This window comes from Neovison vison, chromosome 11, assembly GCF_020171115.1.
Source record: "Neovison vison isolate M4711 chromosome 11, ASM_NN_V1, whole genome shotgun sequence".
In the NCBI taxonomy this organism is placed as follows: domain Eukaryota; kingdom Metazoa; phylum Chordata; class Mammalia; order Carnivora; family Mustelidae; genus Neogale; species Neogale vison.
Genome location: NC_058101.1, coordinates 48,518,624 through 48,539,093, shown reverse-complemented (window position 1 = coordinate 48,539,093; position 20,470 = coordinate 48,518,624). Strand labels below are relative to the sequence as shown.

General features: G+C 37.7%; 1 protein-coding gene across 2 annotated transcripts in view; it reads right to left on the bottom strand.

Moving 5' to 3' along the window:
• Positions 1–1,306: 1,306 nt before the first annotated feature.
• SEPSECS (Sep (O-phosphoserine) tRNA:Sec (selenocysteine) tRNA synthase) overlaps positions 1,307–20,470 on the bottom strand; it is a 31,939-nt gene continuing 12,775 nt past the window's right edge. For both annotated transcript variants that reach the window (XM_044225860.1, XM_044225861.1), the window contains 5 exons: positions 16,106–16,235; positions 15,899–15,990; positions 5,194–5,287; positions 3,328–3,418; positions 1,307–1,935 (listed from right to left, as the gene is read on the bottom strand). In XM_044225860.1, coding sequence (XP_044081795.1) covers positions 1,632–1,935; positions 3,328–3,418; positions 5,194–5,287; positions 15,899–15,990; positions 16,106–16,235 — 711 coding nt within the window. In that variant the 3' untranslated portion in view covers positions 1,307–1,631. The remainder of the gene's footprint in view (positions 1,936–3,327; positions 3,419–5,193; positions 5,288–15,898; positions 15,991–16,105; positions 16,236–20,470) is intronic.

The window sequence follows — 20,470 nt, the reverse complement described above, 5'->3', positions numbered from 1 at the left end:
TAAAGAACTTAAAAGTAACCTTTACAATATTGATAATTAAATTTTATGACGTCCAAGGAGATCAAGCTAGGGTTAGAGTATTTTAACTTATGCACTGATGGGAGTGGTATCTGTCTGAGCTCATATGTGACAGTTTATACCACCAAGTGACAGAGAAAAACACAACCCAGAAACCAAGGCCGCATTCTCAACTGCAGTGTTTTTGAAAGCATGTTCAGTGGGATGTCAGTAAGTTTTTAGTTGAGAAAAGGGTTCCATGTTTGGATAAGGGCACACTTAAGTTGGTTTCCAAGGAATTCTCAGAGCCTTTAATGTGCTAATAGGTAGGTTTACAAAGGCCCCAAATGATCTGCCCACGGAATACTTTATCCCTGTGAGCATCTCATAGGACCACCGCTCCAGCGAGCAGGTCTTGAGGACTATGGCTTTGGCATTTTGGTGTATTCAAAAGCTTCGCTCATTCCTCAGGCTTGGCGGCATTAGTCTATTTCTTAAAACATAAACAACAAAAATTGTTACAGCCGGTAAGTCTGGAATATCAGGCTAAGAAAGTGAGTGTGTTGGGGGGGGGGGAGTGGCAAATACACCTGTTCATCCTACTACATCATTTTCACCTTCCTAGCAAAAACAGATCCCCAAATACCCAAGTTAACCATTCTTGATAATGGCTGTGCACAACACCTGAACTAACCAGTATGCAAAGCCTGCTTAGAGCAGAAACAGTGGGAGAAAGCTTTCACTGGCCCAAATGGAAAAATGCACAAATGCCATATAATCTCAGGTTTAGAACAGGCAGCCCATCTTATCACTTAATCTAACGCTGTATAATTTGGTAAAATTTACTGCTTTCTTCTTTGAAGCACTACTGAATAATGAAAGTTGCTGCGGGAAACTTTGCTTGAGGAGCTGGGTTAGGGTGGTATTTATCCTTCTCAGCATTACTGAGATTTGGGGCTGTGTTCCAGAAAGCCGCTCACCCACTGTGGGATGTTGAGCAGCAGGACCCCTGGCCTCCAGCTCAAGATGTCAAGAGCACGCCACAGGTCGTGAGCACTGAAAATGTCCCCAGGTGTTGCTTAGATATAAGCAAATCATCCCCAGCTGAGAACCACTAAGTGAAAGCTAAAGCTTACGCTGGACTCTGCTTCCCTGGGGAATGACCATTTCACAGGCAGACTGTGACTTAGAGACACCAACATCTTGTAAATAGCAGTACTGGATCGTTCTCCATTCTCTGCGACCAGAAACAGAAGTCATTTGTGAATGGTAGAGAATGGTCAGGAGGAAACAATTTACACGTTTCAAAAAGAATTAGAAGTAATTTTACTTGTCACATTAGTAAGAATGACCTGAATCATAATGCTTAATTGACAAATATTCTAACAATTAGAAAAATCCTAATGGTAGTTTTATCTGTTAAGGAACATAATAACTGAGGCAATCTAAGAATAAAAAAACATAACAAGTCATCAGATGGCTAGCTCAGACCCCAGTCTGTACCTTGACCAAAGATCCTCCATATCCTCCAAGACATTCTCAGTTCCAAAACCTCAAGTCCTATCTTTAAACTGCTTGTTTGTACTGTAGCCTCATCACTTCTTTCAAATAATCAAAAAGAAACCTTTCACATGTCATGAAGAATTCTGGGACGTGTCAAGAAGCACATTATCTAGTTTTAAAGCCATTTCTTCAATATCTACATCTTCAGTTTTGTTGTAATTTTCAACTGCAGATGCATTACTCTCTTTATTTTGTTCTTTTCTTACTGTCTTTAAACACTTGTCAAGTCTCTTCACGAACAAGTCCACATCCTGTGTCTTCATTCCAACGGCTGCTGCAGCATTGAGGTAAGCGCAAGGGTAATTATTTGTATGTGCCATAAAGCCTCGGAAGGTGTGGCCACTCACGGCTTGCACAGACCCAAGAGGCACAACCCTGAAAGGGAGAAGATTTAGCAATTTAATATGTCTGGTGGTGTTAACAGAATATTACCCATAAACAACAGATATCAGTGTTACTAAGCCTTAGATCTACTGATAAAGAAGTTAAAAGCGGCCATAAATCAGGGCCTATGAAAACAGACGGTGGCAGCCTTAAGATAAAATTATACAATACATGGCTAATCTCCGTAGAAGAGTGCCGCCTGGAGATGACCACTGACTTATCTTCCATTAAGAGCTATTACTTCTAGGAATCACAAATACCTTTGCACCTTCTTCAAAGAGAAAAAAAAAGAAAATTATTTCTGTTTTTGTACTAAATATGGAATCTGACTTCACATATATATACTTCAAATGGAATACTGAAATTTCTAAGTCAAACCACGTTGGCGAATTGCTGTGTATCACCTCCAACAATCAACAAACCGAAATTCCACCTATCTGATCCGTGCTGTGCAATGGAGGGTTTTAAAGAAAGACCCAGAAAGAATTCTGTGACTGCTTACAAGGGGTGGTGGTCAGCATAAAGGGATATTTGGCGATGGCACGTGTACTCGGTAAGCTTGATTTCATTGGCATACTTGATATAAGGAGATTTCTAATGGTACTTTAAAAAAAATAAATCAATTAAATCATCCTAAACAAAAAGACAAATAGTGGCAACACTAAAAGCAAGGCCAAGAAAACCATTTTAGAAGCGTCAAAACTATGCCATGAATGGATATAGTTCATCAACGTAAAAGCTGAATTAATCTAAGATGTTTTTCTTTTAAAAAGTTGTCCTTTGATGTGAAATCTCTAATCTCTGGTAGTCAGAGAGAAATTCTTTAATAAAGGCACGTAAAGAAGAGTACTTAGAGCAAGATATTTCTTCTGAAGTCCTTTTTCTCTGACCTCATCAAATATAAAATGAAAAATGAAATGCATTTTTAAGACACATGTAAGAGCAAAAAGTACATTTTTCAAAGGCAGTACTTAGACAAGAACTGCATAACTTTTGGTTTAGGAAATGAGTTTTTCCTTAAAAATGTTTTCATCTGAATTTAGTAATGAAGATGACTTATCTCTAGCACCAAGATGTGACACCCCTGAAGATGATCAAACAAAGATAACAATAAAAATCTGTACCGAGGGGTGATGAAACTTTGTTTCTGGATGTCCATGAAAACAGACAAGGTCCCTATCCTTCTGAGACTGCTTCAAGTGCAGGCCTTCTACACATGGGCTACCATAGCCCTACACACTCTCCACCTCATCGTTCCTTCACCCATGAGGAACACTCACATGGAGCTCAGCATATACTTGGGGTCAACCGTTTAGGAAAAATACTTTACAGTTAAGTTTTTGGAGATGTAAATAAGTCCAGGCCTCTTTCACACATACCTACCTGGCTCCAGAAACCTGTCTGGTAAAAAGCATTGAGCCAAGCTGAGTGACAGATCTGTCCTGGTGTTCACTTAGTGTCTTAAGTGTCATAGCTGAAAAAGAAAAAGGATCCCAATGCACCTTAGTTCACCAGCACAGAATCCCTCAAAAAATAAACACTTAATGAAGGAGACTCTACTTTTGTGTGTGTGTTAAAATACACATAACATAAAATTTACCATCTTAACCATTTTTAGGCATACAGCTCGGTGGCATTAAACACATTCACACTGTTGTGCAAACACCATCACCATCCACGCCCATAATTCTTTTCATCTTGTAAGACTGAAACACTGCACCTACTCAACAGTAACTCTTCATTCTCCTCCTGCCCATCCCCACCCTCCATAACCACCATCCTATTTTCTGTCTCTATGATTCTGACTATTCTAAGTACCTCTGACAAAAGGATCATATACTTTTTTGTAACTGGCATGGAGACATTACTTTTTATTCATTGTCAAGTGGCATGATTTCATTTTAATGCACTAAATAAATGATAGTAAGGATCTGTTTACCTATCAGACAAAAAGATGTTAATACAAATTAACACAGTAAGAATCAGAATAGAATTTCCCTATCACCCTTCTAAAGAGTGAACCTGCCAATTGAAAATGGAACACTGACATGATCAATATGGCAGTTTATTCAAATTCAATGGTGCTTTAAGAACAGGTAAGATGAGAATGTGGGAAATTTTCAGTACATATGTGAGACTAAGTAAAATCAACTTCTGCATATGAAAAGGAGAATGATCTTTCTGATGTTATGTGAGTAAACTATATTCTCACCACTACTGCTTGCTACCATTTCCTGATAGGGTATACTAGACACTTGATAATCCCAACCATTTTTTAAAAAAGATTTTTAAAAATTTATTTGAGAAAGAGGGAGGGAGAGCAGTAGGGACAGGAGCAGAGGGAGAGGGACAAGCCTAAATCAAGAGTCCGATACTTAACCGATGGAACCACCCAGGTGCCCCTTAATCATTCTTTAACAATTTTGTATGTGAGGGGTCGTTGTCTCTATTTTATAGATAGGGGAAAGGAGGTTAGAGGTTAGTAAATGGCAGAACTGGGATTCAGACCATACCTTATCATCTTCTACAACATTTACATAAATTAGAAACCAGCCAAGGACTAATTAGGGTGGGTTTTATTACATATGAGTGGCAAATGGTTTTCCATGGAAGCCTATTTCTGAAATAGGCTTCAGTTACAAATGATTGAGTCCTTACTTTCCTTAGATAAACATAAAATATGAAGTTGGGGAACGGTCATTCACAAAAAGGATAATGAGGAAACGTGAAAGTTAAATGCATAAAAGTCAACATTCATATTAACCTGTTTCATAGTCCTTGTACTACGTGACAAAAATATATAGTCCTTATACAAAGAAAATTATCATGAATACAGAGTTCTCTAACATAGTCAGGAAAACAATCACAGCATTAAAAACAATACAGATTTAATTTCTAATATTATAGTTTTTTGTTAACTGGTAGAAACTTTCTAAAATTTTTAGAGTTCTTACTAGTGACTAAATTATTTTGGTTAGAAGCAGGAGTTAAAGTATCATTTTCTGCATATGCATTATGATATTTAATATTGATTTGGATTTTTTTCAGTGTATCCTTTTTATCTCAGAAATACATTAAAGCATTTCAAAAGGCTAAACTTTTTCAATTTACAAATTAATACTGTAATGAATTTAGAAATCATTGTAACCACCAAGAATTCATACTCTTTCTAGAAATACCAGCTCCCTGCTGGGGAGGGTTAAGAAGCAATGATTTTTTTTTTTTTTTTCCTTAAGAAAAATATATTACCTAAAGATATGGGATTGTGAGGTGTACACAACAGTCTTTCATTGTAGCATTCTGACAGCTTCTCTAGTTGGCTGGACAAATATAAAAACATTTCCTGCAACAACAAAATGGTACATTTTTTAAAAAATCATCTACATGCCCTAAGAGCAATTCGTCCTTTGACACAACATAGTGAGATTCGAAGCTGCCACAATGATCAGAAACCAGAGGATTTAGGTAAAGAAGGCAAAGGACCAGCATATATCCTGCTTTGGGGCTATTATGTATCTATCACAAATTCATCCTCTTTTCAGAACTTCCAGAGCAACCACTGGAGTCCAAGCAGCCATTAACCCGTTCGTTCCCTGGACCGCAGCAAAGATTCTAAATGATTTTTCTGCCAACTTCCCGGCCCTTCTAATCTGTTCTACATGCACAGGCCCTATGCAGTCTTTGAAAAGCATAAATCAGATCATGTCCCTCCCAATGACTGACTCCCTTCTCGTACGTATTACCTAGAAGGCCCCAAATGAACTAGCCAGCCAACACAGCCAACTGAGCAACAGTCATTTCCCCACTTAGTAGAGCACCACAGCAGCCTCCTTTCCAACTGCTGAACATGTCAAGCTCCTTCTAGGGTCAGAACCTTGATGCCTGCTTTCCCTGAATGGGACCTCCCTTTATGACTTCCCTATTAACGTACTCCCACCTCCCTCCAACCACTACATATTCTGGGTTCTCCACTATACTTACCACAATCTGAAAATACCTCACGGACTTGCTTAAATGAATACTCCTTGTGACTACCTGCTCAAATGGGAAAACTTGAAAGCAGGGACTTGGTGTTCTTCACTGTTTTCCAAACACCAAGAAGAATGTGCCAGACTTTTAGTATGTGAGTAACTTAGGAAAAAGTACTTTAAAATGCATTTCCTTTAAACTGCACAAACTCAAAATTAACAATATCCTCATATCAAAAGAATATAGCAACTAAAAATGAAAAACTGTATTCTTGGTCTTACTCTGGAAAATAAATAATATCTAATAGTAGAAAATAAAAATATTTTAGAAGTATAAAATTTCATGTACACATGTAAGTAGTTCAAGAAAGTTTAATAAAATATTGTAAATAAATATTAAATTGTCAACTGTCTGACTGAAAATTATACTTTCTTCTAGTAAGCTCTTTATAAAGTGTTAAAATAAAAATCTGCCCTAATAAGTCTTTCCTGAAGAAGCCCATTTGCACTCACCTCCTCCAAGTTATAGTAAAAACACATAAAACTCTAGAGATACTCCAAAGAGCCAATGACCAACAGAGCCGGACCCAAGCAGAGACAGTAGAAAAAGATATTTCTACTTCAAAGGCCACAAAAACTGCTTCAATTTTTTCTAAGGTAAAAGTTAGATAGTCTGATCCTACTAAATCCATCTTTTGTTAAGTAAAGATTAAAAAGAGGAAAAGTTGTACCAAGTTTGTCAATTATTAATGAGTCTACTTAAGACCACAAACATTTTTTCCCTTGTCAACATGGTGTATTTTATACTCTGACCTGAAAAAAATTTAAATAGTCATTCTTAAAATTTTAGACTATGTTGTAATATCAATGCTCTCATCAAGCTAGAATTGGGAAATCTTAGATCACCAAAATAAACTGAATTTTTTTAATGAAAAAGTTAACATCCATTATTTGTCATACCTAATGAAGCTACGAGGAAATGTTACTATTAGACGTAGTAAGCCTTTCTTTTTTAATAAAAAAAGTGCTGAGAAATATTTAAGGAGGCAACTGTTATCACCACTTGCAAACTGTAAAAAACTGTTTGGGGCATCTTTTCTTAGACATATAGAAAGGCCTTCTCTCTTATACTACTATTCTGACATTCACTTCAGAAGGTGAAGCAGTAAGATAATCAAATGGAATGCATAAATCAAGAGCTTTCCAGGCAACTGGAGTAATTCGTAATCTTTTAGTACTATACCAATGTTAATGACCAGTAGAACTTCTGGGTTTCATTTTATATCTTCAACAACTATAAAGTAATTAGATCACTAATTTAAATGCTCTGTATTGTATAAAAAAGAAAAAAAAAGCAGTAACATATTTTAATTTAGATACAAACTGCTGACTTTTCATCAACTATGTTACACACCAAAGTCTTAATCTGCATCTCTCTTAGTTTCAAATTCAACTTCTCACAAGCAGAAACAAATCTGATAGACAGGAAATGCCTTTTATAGACTCCTACATTTTCTACCCGAACAGTAACAGCAAAATACTTATTTCAGCGATGAGGACAAATCTAAAATACTATTCTACCTAATATGGCTGCCACAGTAATCACACTGTGGTCACACATAAGCTAAGAGAAGCCTGATGAGTAATTAATATGTACTTAATTTGTAGTTAGCTATTTCCAAAAAAAAGAAGAAATGTTTCCTTAGTAACACCCCTAGAGGCTGTTTTTAAACTTACTGAGACACACATGGCTATTAAAAAATTGAGATTTTCCTAATATTCCATTTCTAATACTTAAATCAGTTTTAACTGGTTCTAGCAATCACTTCCTAACGCCACTAGAATTCAGTTTTAACTGCAGCTAACATCTTAAGACTACAAACATAATGCTAAGGTAAAATAAATCTTACTTATCACTAGTATGGGAGTAATTAGACAAAAAAGAAAATATTTGTGAGTCAAGTTCACATCCATCTACAAATACTCTGTGTAAAGGGTGATGATAGGTAATTCAATAAGCAAAGAAGCTTAAATACCTTAAAGCACAAGATACTGAATCCTATAATATTTGACAGTTTAAGATCCTAAATGTCTCCCATTAATATCACTACATTTTAAAAATATCGTTTAGGAGATTGTACCACTATTTCCTACACTACTACTTAGCTAAGCAGTTTTTTCCTGATATATTAAAGGTACTACAAAACCTGCACTACTTTTTTTTTTTTTTGCCACAGTTAAATCTATAACTGACATTTATTATAAAATACTTCTGTAAAGGGAGAAATTTATAAGCACCCAAAGCAAATGTATATAGAAAGATCTTACTTAAAAGAAATGAAATATTATTGATTTTCTATGTCTTTTGTGCTATATTTAACTTAATTTTAAAAGACTCTTCACTAGAGATAAACTGAACTGCATACCTGAATGCTAATGTCAGCTATATTTCTAGAATAAAAATACAAAACTTTACACCATAGTTCAGGATGTTAATGGACGGGAAGTTGAATTATATTAAGCATTATCTCTCACATGGCCTTTTGTAAATTGATTTGCAGTCGCGAAGCCCAACATTTAGCCTATCCCTCCCCATAGCCCCCAAATGTGCATAATTCACAAAATTTTAAGGGAAAATGTCCTATGTAATCATGTTTTCTGAAACATACTGTTTCATGTTACAAGAGCAGACGAAAAGAGAACTTCGCAAATTATTAAAGGATGTCTTACAAGGTCGGTAATAAATCAGAAGGGATTCCTAGCAAGTGGTCTAACATGTTCACAATACCATGCAAGGGCAGATGGACAAGAGCCTATGGGTACGGATCCATGCAGACTGAGGTCCGTAGGTGTGGATACCAGTACTAAATGCAGCACACAGTTCCTCCTGCGGCCTTGCAAAAGAACCTGGGCATTCTCGGCCGCCTGTGCAGCTCAGGCAAAAGTGCGGCTTCCACACACTCTTCTGTCAAGACCCCACAGCCAGGCCCAAAATGAGATGCTTCTGTTGACATCAACAACTCCACTTTCAGGGTCAAATCTACTCATGTTTCCAAACTTAGCTTTGTTACAGAACAGTGTTTGCAGCTGTATGTCTGATGTTCTTCTAGAAGTTAGCTCGTCTTCCAGAGCCTCAGCTAACAAATGCTAGCCACTGGAGCAGCCATCTGCTGTCATTCCTCTTCTGTACTCGGCCAACTCAGCAGGTATTTGCAACAATGAATGATTATCTGCTTGCCCTGTTCAGCAAAGCACTCTTTTAAAGGAAAGCTAAGCAGAACGATGGCATTCTCTGGAAGCAAAGAGAAGTCAGGAGAAACTTCTAAGACTGCTCTTTCTGCTGAGAGCAACTCCTAGAAATAGTGTCTTAAATTTTAACCCCTTTTCTTAAAGGCCTCTTCAGTTAAATTTATGGCCATTTCTCCTCTGGTGAAGATGTGTGACTCGGCAAGGGGCTAAGGGCAGAGGTTCAATTCACACACACAGTTCCACTCTCTCTGATCCTTTCACCCTTCAAAAAAGAAGACTTGAGAAGGAATGGCTTCAAGCTGAGTTCTTGTCTGCCTCTACTGTGAAAAGATAAAGCCCTTTCTGACGAGATATACTAGATGAAATAACCTCTAAAAATATCATTGTGGTGAATAAGGGCACAGGAAAAAAAAATCCTAAGTTTTCTTTTAACACTCCTTTTTTTAGTACGCAATAACACCGATAATATGAAAAGGAGCTCTCAGTGATGGTATATAAATAGCTCTGGCTGAAGCAAAATAGCTTTACCTCAGCTTCTCCAGAGCTGAACCGATAAACTATCACGATTAAATTTTCACACTTCAAAAGCAAGTCCATTTAAACAAAAGAGGCCCTTACTTCTGCAACAAACCCAATAAAAAAACAATATTTATGCTACATATATGCAATTAGGGTTTATCGAGGACATCCACATTTTTCAAGGAAAAGATCTGCCTGTTGAATGAAGTTGTTCAAGAGTAAACTTTAGTCACTTACAATGACAGAGTTCTCAAAGGAGCACTTTGATCCTTTGAAGATTACTTCAGGTAGTCTCTAAGTAAATTCTATACAAAGAATTTTTAAATAAAACCAATTAATGTATTAGAGACTTTGGGGTTTCACATACCTCCAGTAGCTAAGAACAGAGAGTCACGAGATCATAATTTTTAGGGCGCCAATGCCTAGCCCAGAGCGGGAAAGCCCTCCCTCAATGCTGGACGAGTGAGCGGAAGCAGCGAGAAGAGGGTGATGAGACACAAAGCGCAGAGGCTTTAGAATCACGCAGACCTGGTTTCAGGGGCAGTTCCGGTACTTTTTGTGCTCTTTGGATAAGTACTTAATGTCTCTGAGCCTCAGTTTCATCTGTAAAATGGGGGTAATACCTACCTCATAAACTTGCTTTAGGTAGCACATGAAATAATAAATATAAGGAGAGCTCCTCGGACACAGCAAACATTCATAAAAATGCTGACTTCCCACCCACCTACTTTTCCCTCCTAAAAGAGTTTCCAGATAAAATAACATTAGTGGGGCGTCTGGGGTGGCGCAGTCAGGTGAGCATCCAACTCTTTGTTTCAGCTCAGATCATGATCTCGGGTCGGGAGTTCGAGCCCTGCCTAGGGCTCTGCGCTCAGTTCAGAGTCTGCTCGGATTCTTTCTCGTTCTCCTCTGCCCCCCAACCTCATACTCGCACTCGCTCGCTTGCTCTCTCTCAAATAAGTAAATAAATCTTTTTTTTTTTTTAAGATTTTATTTATTTATTTGTCAGGGATAGAGGGAGAGAGAGAGCGAGCGAGCACAGGCAGAGAGGCAGGCAGAGGCAGAGGGAGAAGCAGGCTCCCTGCCGAGCAAGGAGCCCGATGTGGGACTCGATCCCCAGAACGCTGGGATCATGACCTGAGCCGAAGGCAGCCGCTTAACCAACTGAGCCACTCAGGCGTCCCAGTAAATAAATCTTCTTAAAAATAACTAAAAAATAGTAACTAACATTAGCTGGCAGGACCCTTACAGACATGTGCTAATACCCTGTAGCTACAATCCTATTCTTATCCTATCCCTGTGAATTCAACTCTACTCCATCTAGATAAAAGGAAAAGAACAAAGTTCTGGATGTTACAAAGAGAGGTTACCCCTTGATATCTGAGATGGAGCCATCCGATTCATATATATCACCAGAACATAAAATCTGGCCCACAGAATATTTACACAATGATTAACAAAGTCCCCATGGGAAGCAAAGCCGGGCTACCTGCTGGATCTATTTACCAGTCAAGCTACATATTCCTACAGGTCCTTCCCAAAGCAGGTGGATTTTCTTTTTTATGCTAAGCAAAATTTACACACTCATGGGTATTTGGAATTCCCTAAAACTATCTGAAAATTTTAAAGTCAAAATCTCAATGTCAAAAGTCAAAAGAACCATGGCATCATGGAAATTCTTAGATTCCGAAAAGATGACAGGGCACCCCTAAAATCAACAAGTCCAAAATCCCAAGGTAAGGAAATTATCTTGGAAGAGAAGTACCTGCTAGTGAGGAAGACCTACTTCCAGAACTATAATACTGGTCACACACAACAGGTATCACCTTTTCAACTCCCTTCTTTTCACAACTTTCCAACTATAACTATATAAAGAAATATTTCTATGACAACATCTAACTCATAATGTAAGTCAGGATCAAAAAGTTAATTTACTTTCTAATTACCCAGAAAGATACTCATTCTGTGCAACATAAGAGATGACTATATGAAACTAAACCTAGGTGTTCCCAAATACCATCCATTAGTTCATTCCACCAACATCTGATGAGCATCTACTAATATCAAGCAAAGGACATGAAAAGTAGAGGGATGAATGCAAACTGCAAGGTGGATGCTAGTCTCCCAGACTACCTATAATCAAGGACCAAGTTTCATTTCAGAGACCAGATGGTGATTCTGGGGGGCATGCGCTCAGATAATCAGGGAGGGATCACTGTAAGGTAAAGAGCAGCCACAATATAAGGCTGTATCTAGGATAATGGAAAAGATCAGAAATAAAGAGGTAACTAACAAGTTCTATTGTTAAGCTTTGTTATTTGGGATATTTATACAGTCTGTCTCAAACTCCATAAAATATTATCAACCTATGTATTCAAATGCTAGGACCCTGCTACGTTTCTTCTCCAACTTTCTGCGATAGATACAAGTGACCTGTGTGCCCCCCAAACAATGGGTTTCAAACTAGGATGTGCATCATATTCATCAGGGAAGTCTGTTACAAATGCAGGTGTTTTAGCCTCACTCCAGAGTGACTGACTCTGAATTTATCCCAAAGGAAGGCCAGTTTTACGAAGTTACCTAGAACAAACTCTCCAATAACTGGCATAGTACTTTGCTTTCTAGATTCAGTCTAAAGTACCCTTTAAGAGTTCAACAGTTATTTTAGCCATTCATTCGAGTTAATGATGACACCATAGGAGTCTAATAAATGGACGAGCTGTACTTCTGTAGAACAGATGTCTCTTCCTCAGGGAGGCCTTCCCCACCCCTGCTAGAACTGGGTTAGCTGCCACACGCTCCCCTACCTTCTGCTTGTCCTTTTCATAATGCCGGACAGATTTTTAATTGTTTATTTAATATCTAGATTTCCCCTGACTATAATTTCCAAGACGGTAGAGACTATGCAAGTCTCATTTGTGAATTTACCTTAGGGCCGATGCATAAACATTTCTCTGCCTGAATAAAAGAATGACAGTGTCCAACACTGCCAAAGTAATGTGAGAGCAGACTATAAATAAAGGATCATGATGGCAGGCTAAGGAATATGGACTTTGTCTTGCTGGCAACCATAACCCAAAGCAGAATAACTTGAAGAGCTTTAAAATATTAATCTAGCACTATGCTATCTATGCTATAACATAGCAGATTAGACTAGACTAAAATTGGGGTTGGGAGAAGAACTGGTCAATTGCTGTACGCGTCCAGGTGTACTAGAGTAAGGGTCTGAGCTACAAGTGGTGGCAGTGGAAGGGGAAAGGAGGAAATGTATGTTGAGAAACATTACAAAGGACTCAAGGGTGTAAGGGGAATCAAAATATGTGTTAGAAATCTAGTTTATTTATTCATTTATTTTTTAAGATTCTATCGATTTCAGAGAGAGAGAGAAAGAGCAGGAGCAGGAGGGAGAGGGAGAAGCAGACTCTCTGCTAAGCAGGGAGCCTGATGTGGGGCTCAATCCAAGGACCTAGGGATCACGACCAGAGCCAAAGGCAGACGTTTAACTGACTGAGCCACCCAGGCACCCCAGAAATCTAGTTTAAAACGGAAAAGGGAATTTGTTGGTTCATCTCACAGCCAAGTCTACAAGCAAGCATGTCTCGATCCAGAGACCCAAATGACTTTTAGCTCGTTTCCCTCTCGTATTCTCGAGTCCCAAGAAGGCTTTCTTGGCATGGCCAGAAATATGGCATATTATATATTATGAGTATTATATATATTATATGAGTATTATATATAATATGAGTATTATCTCCTTATATATCTGCAAAGCAGCAAACCCTCTCTCTCTAAAGGACCTATCAAACCTGCTGGATGGAATCTACCTCTACATGCCCACCTGCAAACCAAGTTAGCCTGATCACATGCTCACTGCTCTGAACAGAGCAGGAAGGGGTGCTGTGATTGATAGTCTCGCTAGGATCACCTGGAGTCAGGGATGGGCCATTCCCAACAACAGTGATTCTGCACAAGGCAAATACATTATATCCTTTCTAAAATATAACTGAGCTTTTTTGGCCAGGATCACTAAATTTATTCATTGTTTTTGCCTCCACTGGTTATTAGTAGACCTAAGTCTTCAGAGTTATAGCTATATAAGGTAACTATATAGCTACCAGGCCAGACTATTTATCCACGTAAGGAAAGAGCAGTAGAGTTTAGAGGTTAAGACAGTTGATCAAAGGCTCAGCCGCCTAGCTTTGAACCCATGTCTCACAGTTTACCTCATACATGTTAGTTCTCTATCCTTCTACTTCCTATAAAAATGAGGATAATGGGAACACCTCACAAAAAAATCTGTGAGTTCAAACATCTTTTTCATAGTGAAACAATCAGTTATAGGAGAGCTAAGGCCCACTGGCATCTAATACAACTAAGCTCTCATATAAACAATATAAACCCATGATAGTTTTGCTCATTTATAATCAGGCTTCATCTGTCATGTGGAAAAGGTTCCTTGGAACATTTATTGAGGTCTTCTCTTTGTAGCTACAATAATCTATGACCATGATGATTACCTTTGGGAGTATATCAAACCAGACTTTTATTCTAATCATTTGAAAATCTTTGTTAGGTTTATTGAGGCATAATTTACATATAGCAAAATTTCAGAGGCCCAGTATTTAGGGGTCCACTTCTATGAATTTGGACAAACATACACAGTTATGAAAATACTCCCATTGTCAAGATACAGCCCATTTTCCCATCCCATGAGTCCCTTCCCTCAACCCACAACTGTCCACCACTTATTTTTTTTCTCTGTCCTGATATTTTTTGCCTTTTCCAGAATGGCATATAAATGAAACCAAACAACATGAGGCCTTTTGAGTCTGGCTTATTTCATTTAGTATAATGCATTTGAGAGCCATTATTTTGTTGCTTATATCAGTAATTTATTCCTTTTTATTGCTGAGTATATACACACCACAGTTTGTTTATACACCAGATGATGGACATTTGAGTTGTTTCCAGGGTTTGGCAATTATGAATAAAATCACTATGAACATTTATGTATAGGTTTTTGTACAGACATAAATTTTCATTTCCCTTGAGTGAATAGCTAGGAGTGGGAAGGCTACTTTATATGGTGAGCATATGTTTAACTTTATAAAAGCCATGAAAGTGTTTTCCAAAGTTACTGTACCATTTGTGTTCTTACCAGCAATGTCTGAGAGTTCTCTACTTGCTTAAGCTCTTTGCCAGCATTTCGTATTGTCAGTGTTCTTTATATTAGCCCTCCTACTAGGTGAGTAGTGGTATCTCCCAGGTTTTCAGGGGCATTTTCCAAAGACCGAGGTTGAGCCTCTTTTCCTGTATCTCGTAAATCTTAAGAGATGTCCTCATAATACAAAGTAAGCAATTACCTTCCTATGGACTGAACTGGTGGGGGGAAAGGGATAACTAGAGGAAAGTAGGAACAAAATTTTTCAACTTCTGTTACATATTCATAAGGCTGTTGAGAGGATCTATCAGAAAAAACATAAAATATATAAATATATTATAAATCTCAGGGATTATAATTGCTACTAAATGTTAGAGATTTACACAAATACAAAAACTGTACCAGGGGCCTCTAGATCTCCCAGATGGGAGATGAATAAAACATTTTAGTCTGACCCACCCTGCCAACACTGTCTCTGTCTACAATTTTGGAGTTGTCCTGAATTAATTAAGCCAGTTTTTAGTGTTGGAGACAAAGTCCAGTTTTCAAGCACAAATGTCACTTTTCTTTTCACAGCCAACATAACCAATGAGTTCAGCATTCCAGTAATGACAAGAGATGAATGTATTACTTTAGAATGAGAAGCTGGCCAACTTCTGACCTGGTTCTTCCTCTTGTGACTGTCATCTCATACCTACACAAGTCTTCAGACTTCCAAAAACTAAAAAGAAAAAACTTGTCCATTTGTTTCTCAAGACTCTATCTTTAAGTGATAAATGAACTGAATTTTACTAAACTATATTAATAAGAATCTCTGATGTAAAAAAAAAAAAAAAAGCAAACTCACCTGTCCAAGATCACTCACAATATCTGAATAAACAGGACAAAATGATTAACTGAAATCACCTGGAGTGATTCCACATTCAAAGTAAATCCCTTAGGACCACACTAGCCCTCTATACTCTCAAAGTGGCAAACCAAAGGCAAAAACACCAATAATTTGGAATAATTCTAGTCAAGATTTTAGACCTATTTTATACCTAAAGGGAAAGCTTACCTTTCTTTCTTTTAATAGCTTCTTATAGCCATTTGATCCAAGTGATAATAAAGTAATAAGGACATCTAAAGAAGGTGAAGCTGAAGCTCTTCCTGAGATAAGATAAACAAATTATATTCAGGAATGGGGGAAAACCTTTAGAAATTAATATATATATATTTTTATAGTAGCCTAGGTATAAATGGATTTTTGTTAGTTATTTCTTACCTGGATACATCTTGCTGATTTCCTGAATGAAGGAATCATTAAAGCCAGCAATTATAGCGCCACCTACTGGAACCATAAAATTTTTGTCCAAGCTCTGAACGAAAGCATCTATTCTGCCAACCCGAGCCCCCTAGAATGAAAGAACATGTAATGTTAAATATTGGCTTCTAGGAAAAAAAACAGCAACTGCTATTAAGAAATAAATACCATTAAATAATTCATGAAAAATCATAAGTAGATCAAATATCTTATTTTCTTTGTAACAGTGCCAATAAAACAGTTTTAGGCATGAAAAAGTTTTTAAATGTTGCTCCTTTTATGTGAAAGAGCACTTTATTTACAATCTGCTTTTATACAAAAAAAAAAAAAATCATTAAAACCTCACAACAACCTCAGGAGGAAGGCAGAGTTTTAGTATTAGTTTAGGTGGGGACTCAGCTTTTCACCTTAAAGTTGGCTCGGAGAGTAGTTTCCTCCCCAAGAATACCAACAGTCCATCCTGCAACTATTAAGTCATTTTAAACACCCTCTGTGAGTTCAAGACTGGCCACCAGTATCTAATGGACGGCAGCCACCCATGTTGCCCATCAATCAGTCATACATTTACATCCTTTTCTTTGATGCTGGGACAATCAAACATCTGCATGACCACTTTAAGCAACAAGCTCTGCTCCCACCACCACTAGATCACAAAAAAGAAAAAAATTTATTTTTAACATCAACTCATGGAATTTTTTTTTGTATACTCTTGGCAATGTTTCTGTATAACTCACGTTTCCTAATGTTATAATCTTAGATGATCTCATTCTACTGCAAATGAACTTCAAGTGAAAATCTAACATCCCAGTGAAAAACTGAATACTTACTTACCAGAAACGTAAAAACTAAGTTCTAGTCCCCATCCAACATAGTCTGTGACCTTCTATCTAATGTGCTTCAATTTTCTCCTCTTAAAAATAGAGATATTATCTAAATTTCAACTAAGATCGTTTTTTTCTTTATCTGTAGTGACAGATTTTCAATCTGTATTCACAATCTACATTCCTATTAATATTACAACCACATTTGACCTTCATCTTCACACTTTCCCTCCACATCCATATCTGAGGGAGAATAGAAGGAGCAGATAGCTGGCCTAATCTGAGAGACCAGATCCAGGCAATAGGGAAAAGCACAAAAGCAGGAAAGGGAAGCAGACTACTTTGGAAGCTACCACATGATTGTTTAAGTCTTAACCTTTCCCTGTTACTCTTCTGATGTCCTCATAAATTAAAATCAAAGAAAATCTCACCATATCACAAGGAAACAGAAAGAAGCATATAATGACTGATGGAATAAATATCCAAACAGCACGCAAAGTAGTAGAATGTAAAAATAAAGAGGAATTCTTAGCGTTGTCTTTTATTAACATTTAAGTACTGTACAAGGCTTCCTGAGAGAAATGTGAGTCTCAATCAGGAGCAGGAGTTTTAAGTGAACTATCGCTGCCAGACTTTGCTAGAACCCTCCATCACTAAAACACAGAAAGCATAAAGGGCAGCACACTCCGTGGCAAGAAAACAAACAGCCTGACAAATAACAAATGGTTTTATCAAAGAAACAGAGTGAATAAGCCCCAATATATACCTACATATGTTTCAAAAGAAAAATTAAATAAACGTGGAAGTAAAATATGGGTTTTTCATTTTTTTAAATGAAAACATTATTTTGCCAGCTTTACTGAGATATAACTGACACATTCTGTGTATGTTTGAGGTGTACAACATGATGATTTAATATATGCATATATTATGAAGCGACTACCATAGTAAGTTTATTTAATATCCATCAAATATGGCTCAATACGTTAACTGCTTCACAAAAAAGAACAACAACAACAAAAAGCAGCAAGTTGGACCCACTCTCGCTGAAGTCAGAGGATATCAATGAGGAGGGAAAAAAAACACCAGAAGACTGAAAGGGCTTAAATAAAACAGGGAACATATGAGCATGTGCTATGAAGGAAAGGGCTACCATTTATCAGCTCATTTGTTTCCTTGTTTATTCACAAAAGAAATATCTGGGCACCTATCAGCTGTCAAACATTGCTTAAGGTTCTAGGAGTCCTGGTAGCAAATAAAATAGATAGCTATTCATATAATAAAAATTTCTGCCAGAATTTACTGAGAACTTACTAAACATCAGGCACTGTTCTAAGCACTCTATATTTTTAACCCATTTAGCCCTCATAATAACCATATGAGGTAGATGCTACTATAATAGCTATTTTACAGATGAGAAAATTAAGGCATCATAAAATTAAAGTGGCCTGTCCAAGGTCAGAAATGTACTTAACAGCACAGCTGGGATTCAAATCCAGGCAGTGAAAGCACCTTATTGAAAGTCACACAGGCAATCAAAGGCACAGCAGGGTCTAAAACTGAGGTAACCTGGAGGAAGAGCCCACGTTTATAAAACAAAATATTATTCCTGTGGCATTTCCATTCTTCCAGTACCCAAGCCAAAGCCTTGGAGTCCCTGAATTCTCATTTCCTCATACCTCACGTCTGATTCATCGGCACACCCTGTAAGATCCACTCTCAAAATACATCTGAACCCAACCATGTCTTAACCCTTAATGGCCACCACCCTGGCCTGAGCCACCAACACATTTCATGTGGGCTCTGCAACAGCCTTCCACTCTTGCCTTCCTACAGTCTACTCCCCACACAGCAGCCAAAATGAGGGCTGAAAAATGTAAATTACATCACTCTTCTGCTCAAAACCCTCCCGTGGCTGACAACCAGACCATGGATAAAATCCCCAATCCTTAGGGCACCTTAAATCTCTTACTATCATTGCTGTCCTCATTCACCCAGGTCCAGCCATACTGACCTCCTTGCTCTTCCTCACATCCTCCGAGCACACTCCTGCCTCACTTACTTGCTGCTGTTACCTTCTGTCTGGACTCTAGAGAGCTGCAGGGCTCACCCCTTCCTATTACTCAGGGCTCTGTTCAAATGTTACTTCCTGGAGAGGACTTCCTGGATCACTCCATTTACTCTGACACCCCCTCCCCAATCCAGAGCATTTATCAAGACCTGTCATACTTATTGTTTACTGTCTCCTTCTGCTTCAGGAGTATAAGGACACTGTGGTATTTACTACTATATCCCCAGTGCCTAACCTGATGCCTGGCACATCAGGGGGATCTGTTGAATGACCTGACAAGTAGGTCTGTGAATAAGTAGTATAACAACTACTTTTTGCAAATTCTTAGTAAGCAAAGCTGCTGCTTCCCACACTTTGGGAGCTTTATAATCCATTCCAACTCTAAAATAATCAATCTTATGTATTTCTGTGACTCTACAACATCCCTCTCCATTAATCTGTCCTACCATCCATATTCCATCAGTCTCCTAAATTAGTTTACTATATAAACATAAGTACTGGTTCCTCAAAGCCACCTTCCTGGGGATGACACATACATACCAAAATATTTTATATGCTCTTCATTAAACCATTCTGGAGCATCATCTTTAAAATAAAAAAAGAAAAAACTGGGGTGCCTGGGTGGCTCAGTCAGTTACGTATCTCCCTTTGGCTCAGGTCATGGTCTCAGAGTACTGAGACAGAGCCCAGCATCACGCTCCTTGCTCAGCGGGGAGACTGTTTCTCCCTCTGCCCCTCACCCTGCTCTCATGCTCCCTCTCTAATAAATAAATAAAATCTTTCAAAAATAAAAATAAAATAAAATGAATAAAGCTGAAACACTTTAGTTATAGCTCTTTCTCCACTGACTGATTACGATAATACTATCTTCTCAAGAATGTATTTGCAATTTCAGTACTCTGGTTTTTAAGAGAAAATATGAGGCTCTGAATTCACACTGAACTAAATGGGCCATTTTGTAGCTACGGGACCTAGGGCCAGTCACTTAATCCTTCAGAGTTTGTTTCTTCATTTGCAGAAAGGAAATAAATAATAAGTACACCTTAAATTGTTAGGATTAAGCTAATAAACTTTAAAAGTCTAGCAGAATGCCTGACAAATGGTGAGTACTCAATAAATGGCATTACTAATGGCATATTACTAAGAAGAACTATGGAGATGAATTAAAGCTAACTATAATTTTTTTTTTAGAATGTCATCAACAGCAAGTCTCACTCAATAAGACCCAAGTATTTCCTTGGCTTAAAGCAACAGTGCTACCACCTCATTTTGTGAGGGCCAATTTGGGAACATTAAAACATTTAAGTACAGTTTTTTTCCTTTTAAGAAATGCTAATTTTAGAAGTTAATATAGTATCTGCAACAATACAGTAACTATTTAAATATCACTCACCCATCTTAAAGTGTTATTTTCTGATTAAAGTTTCAGTAAAA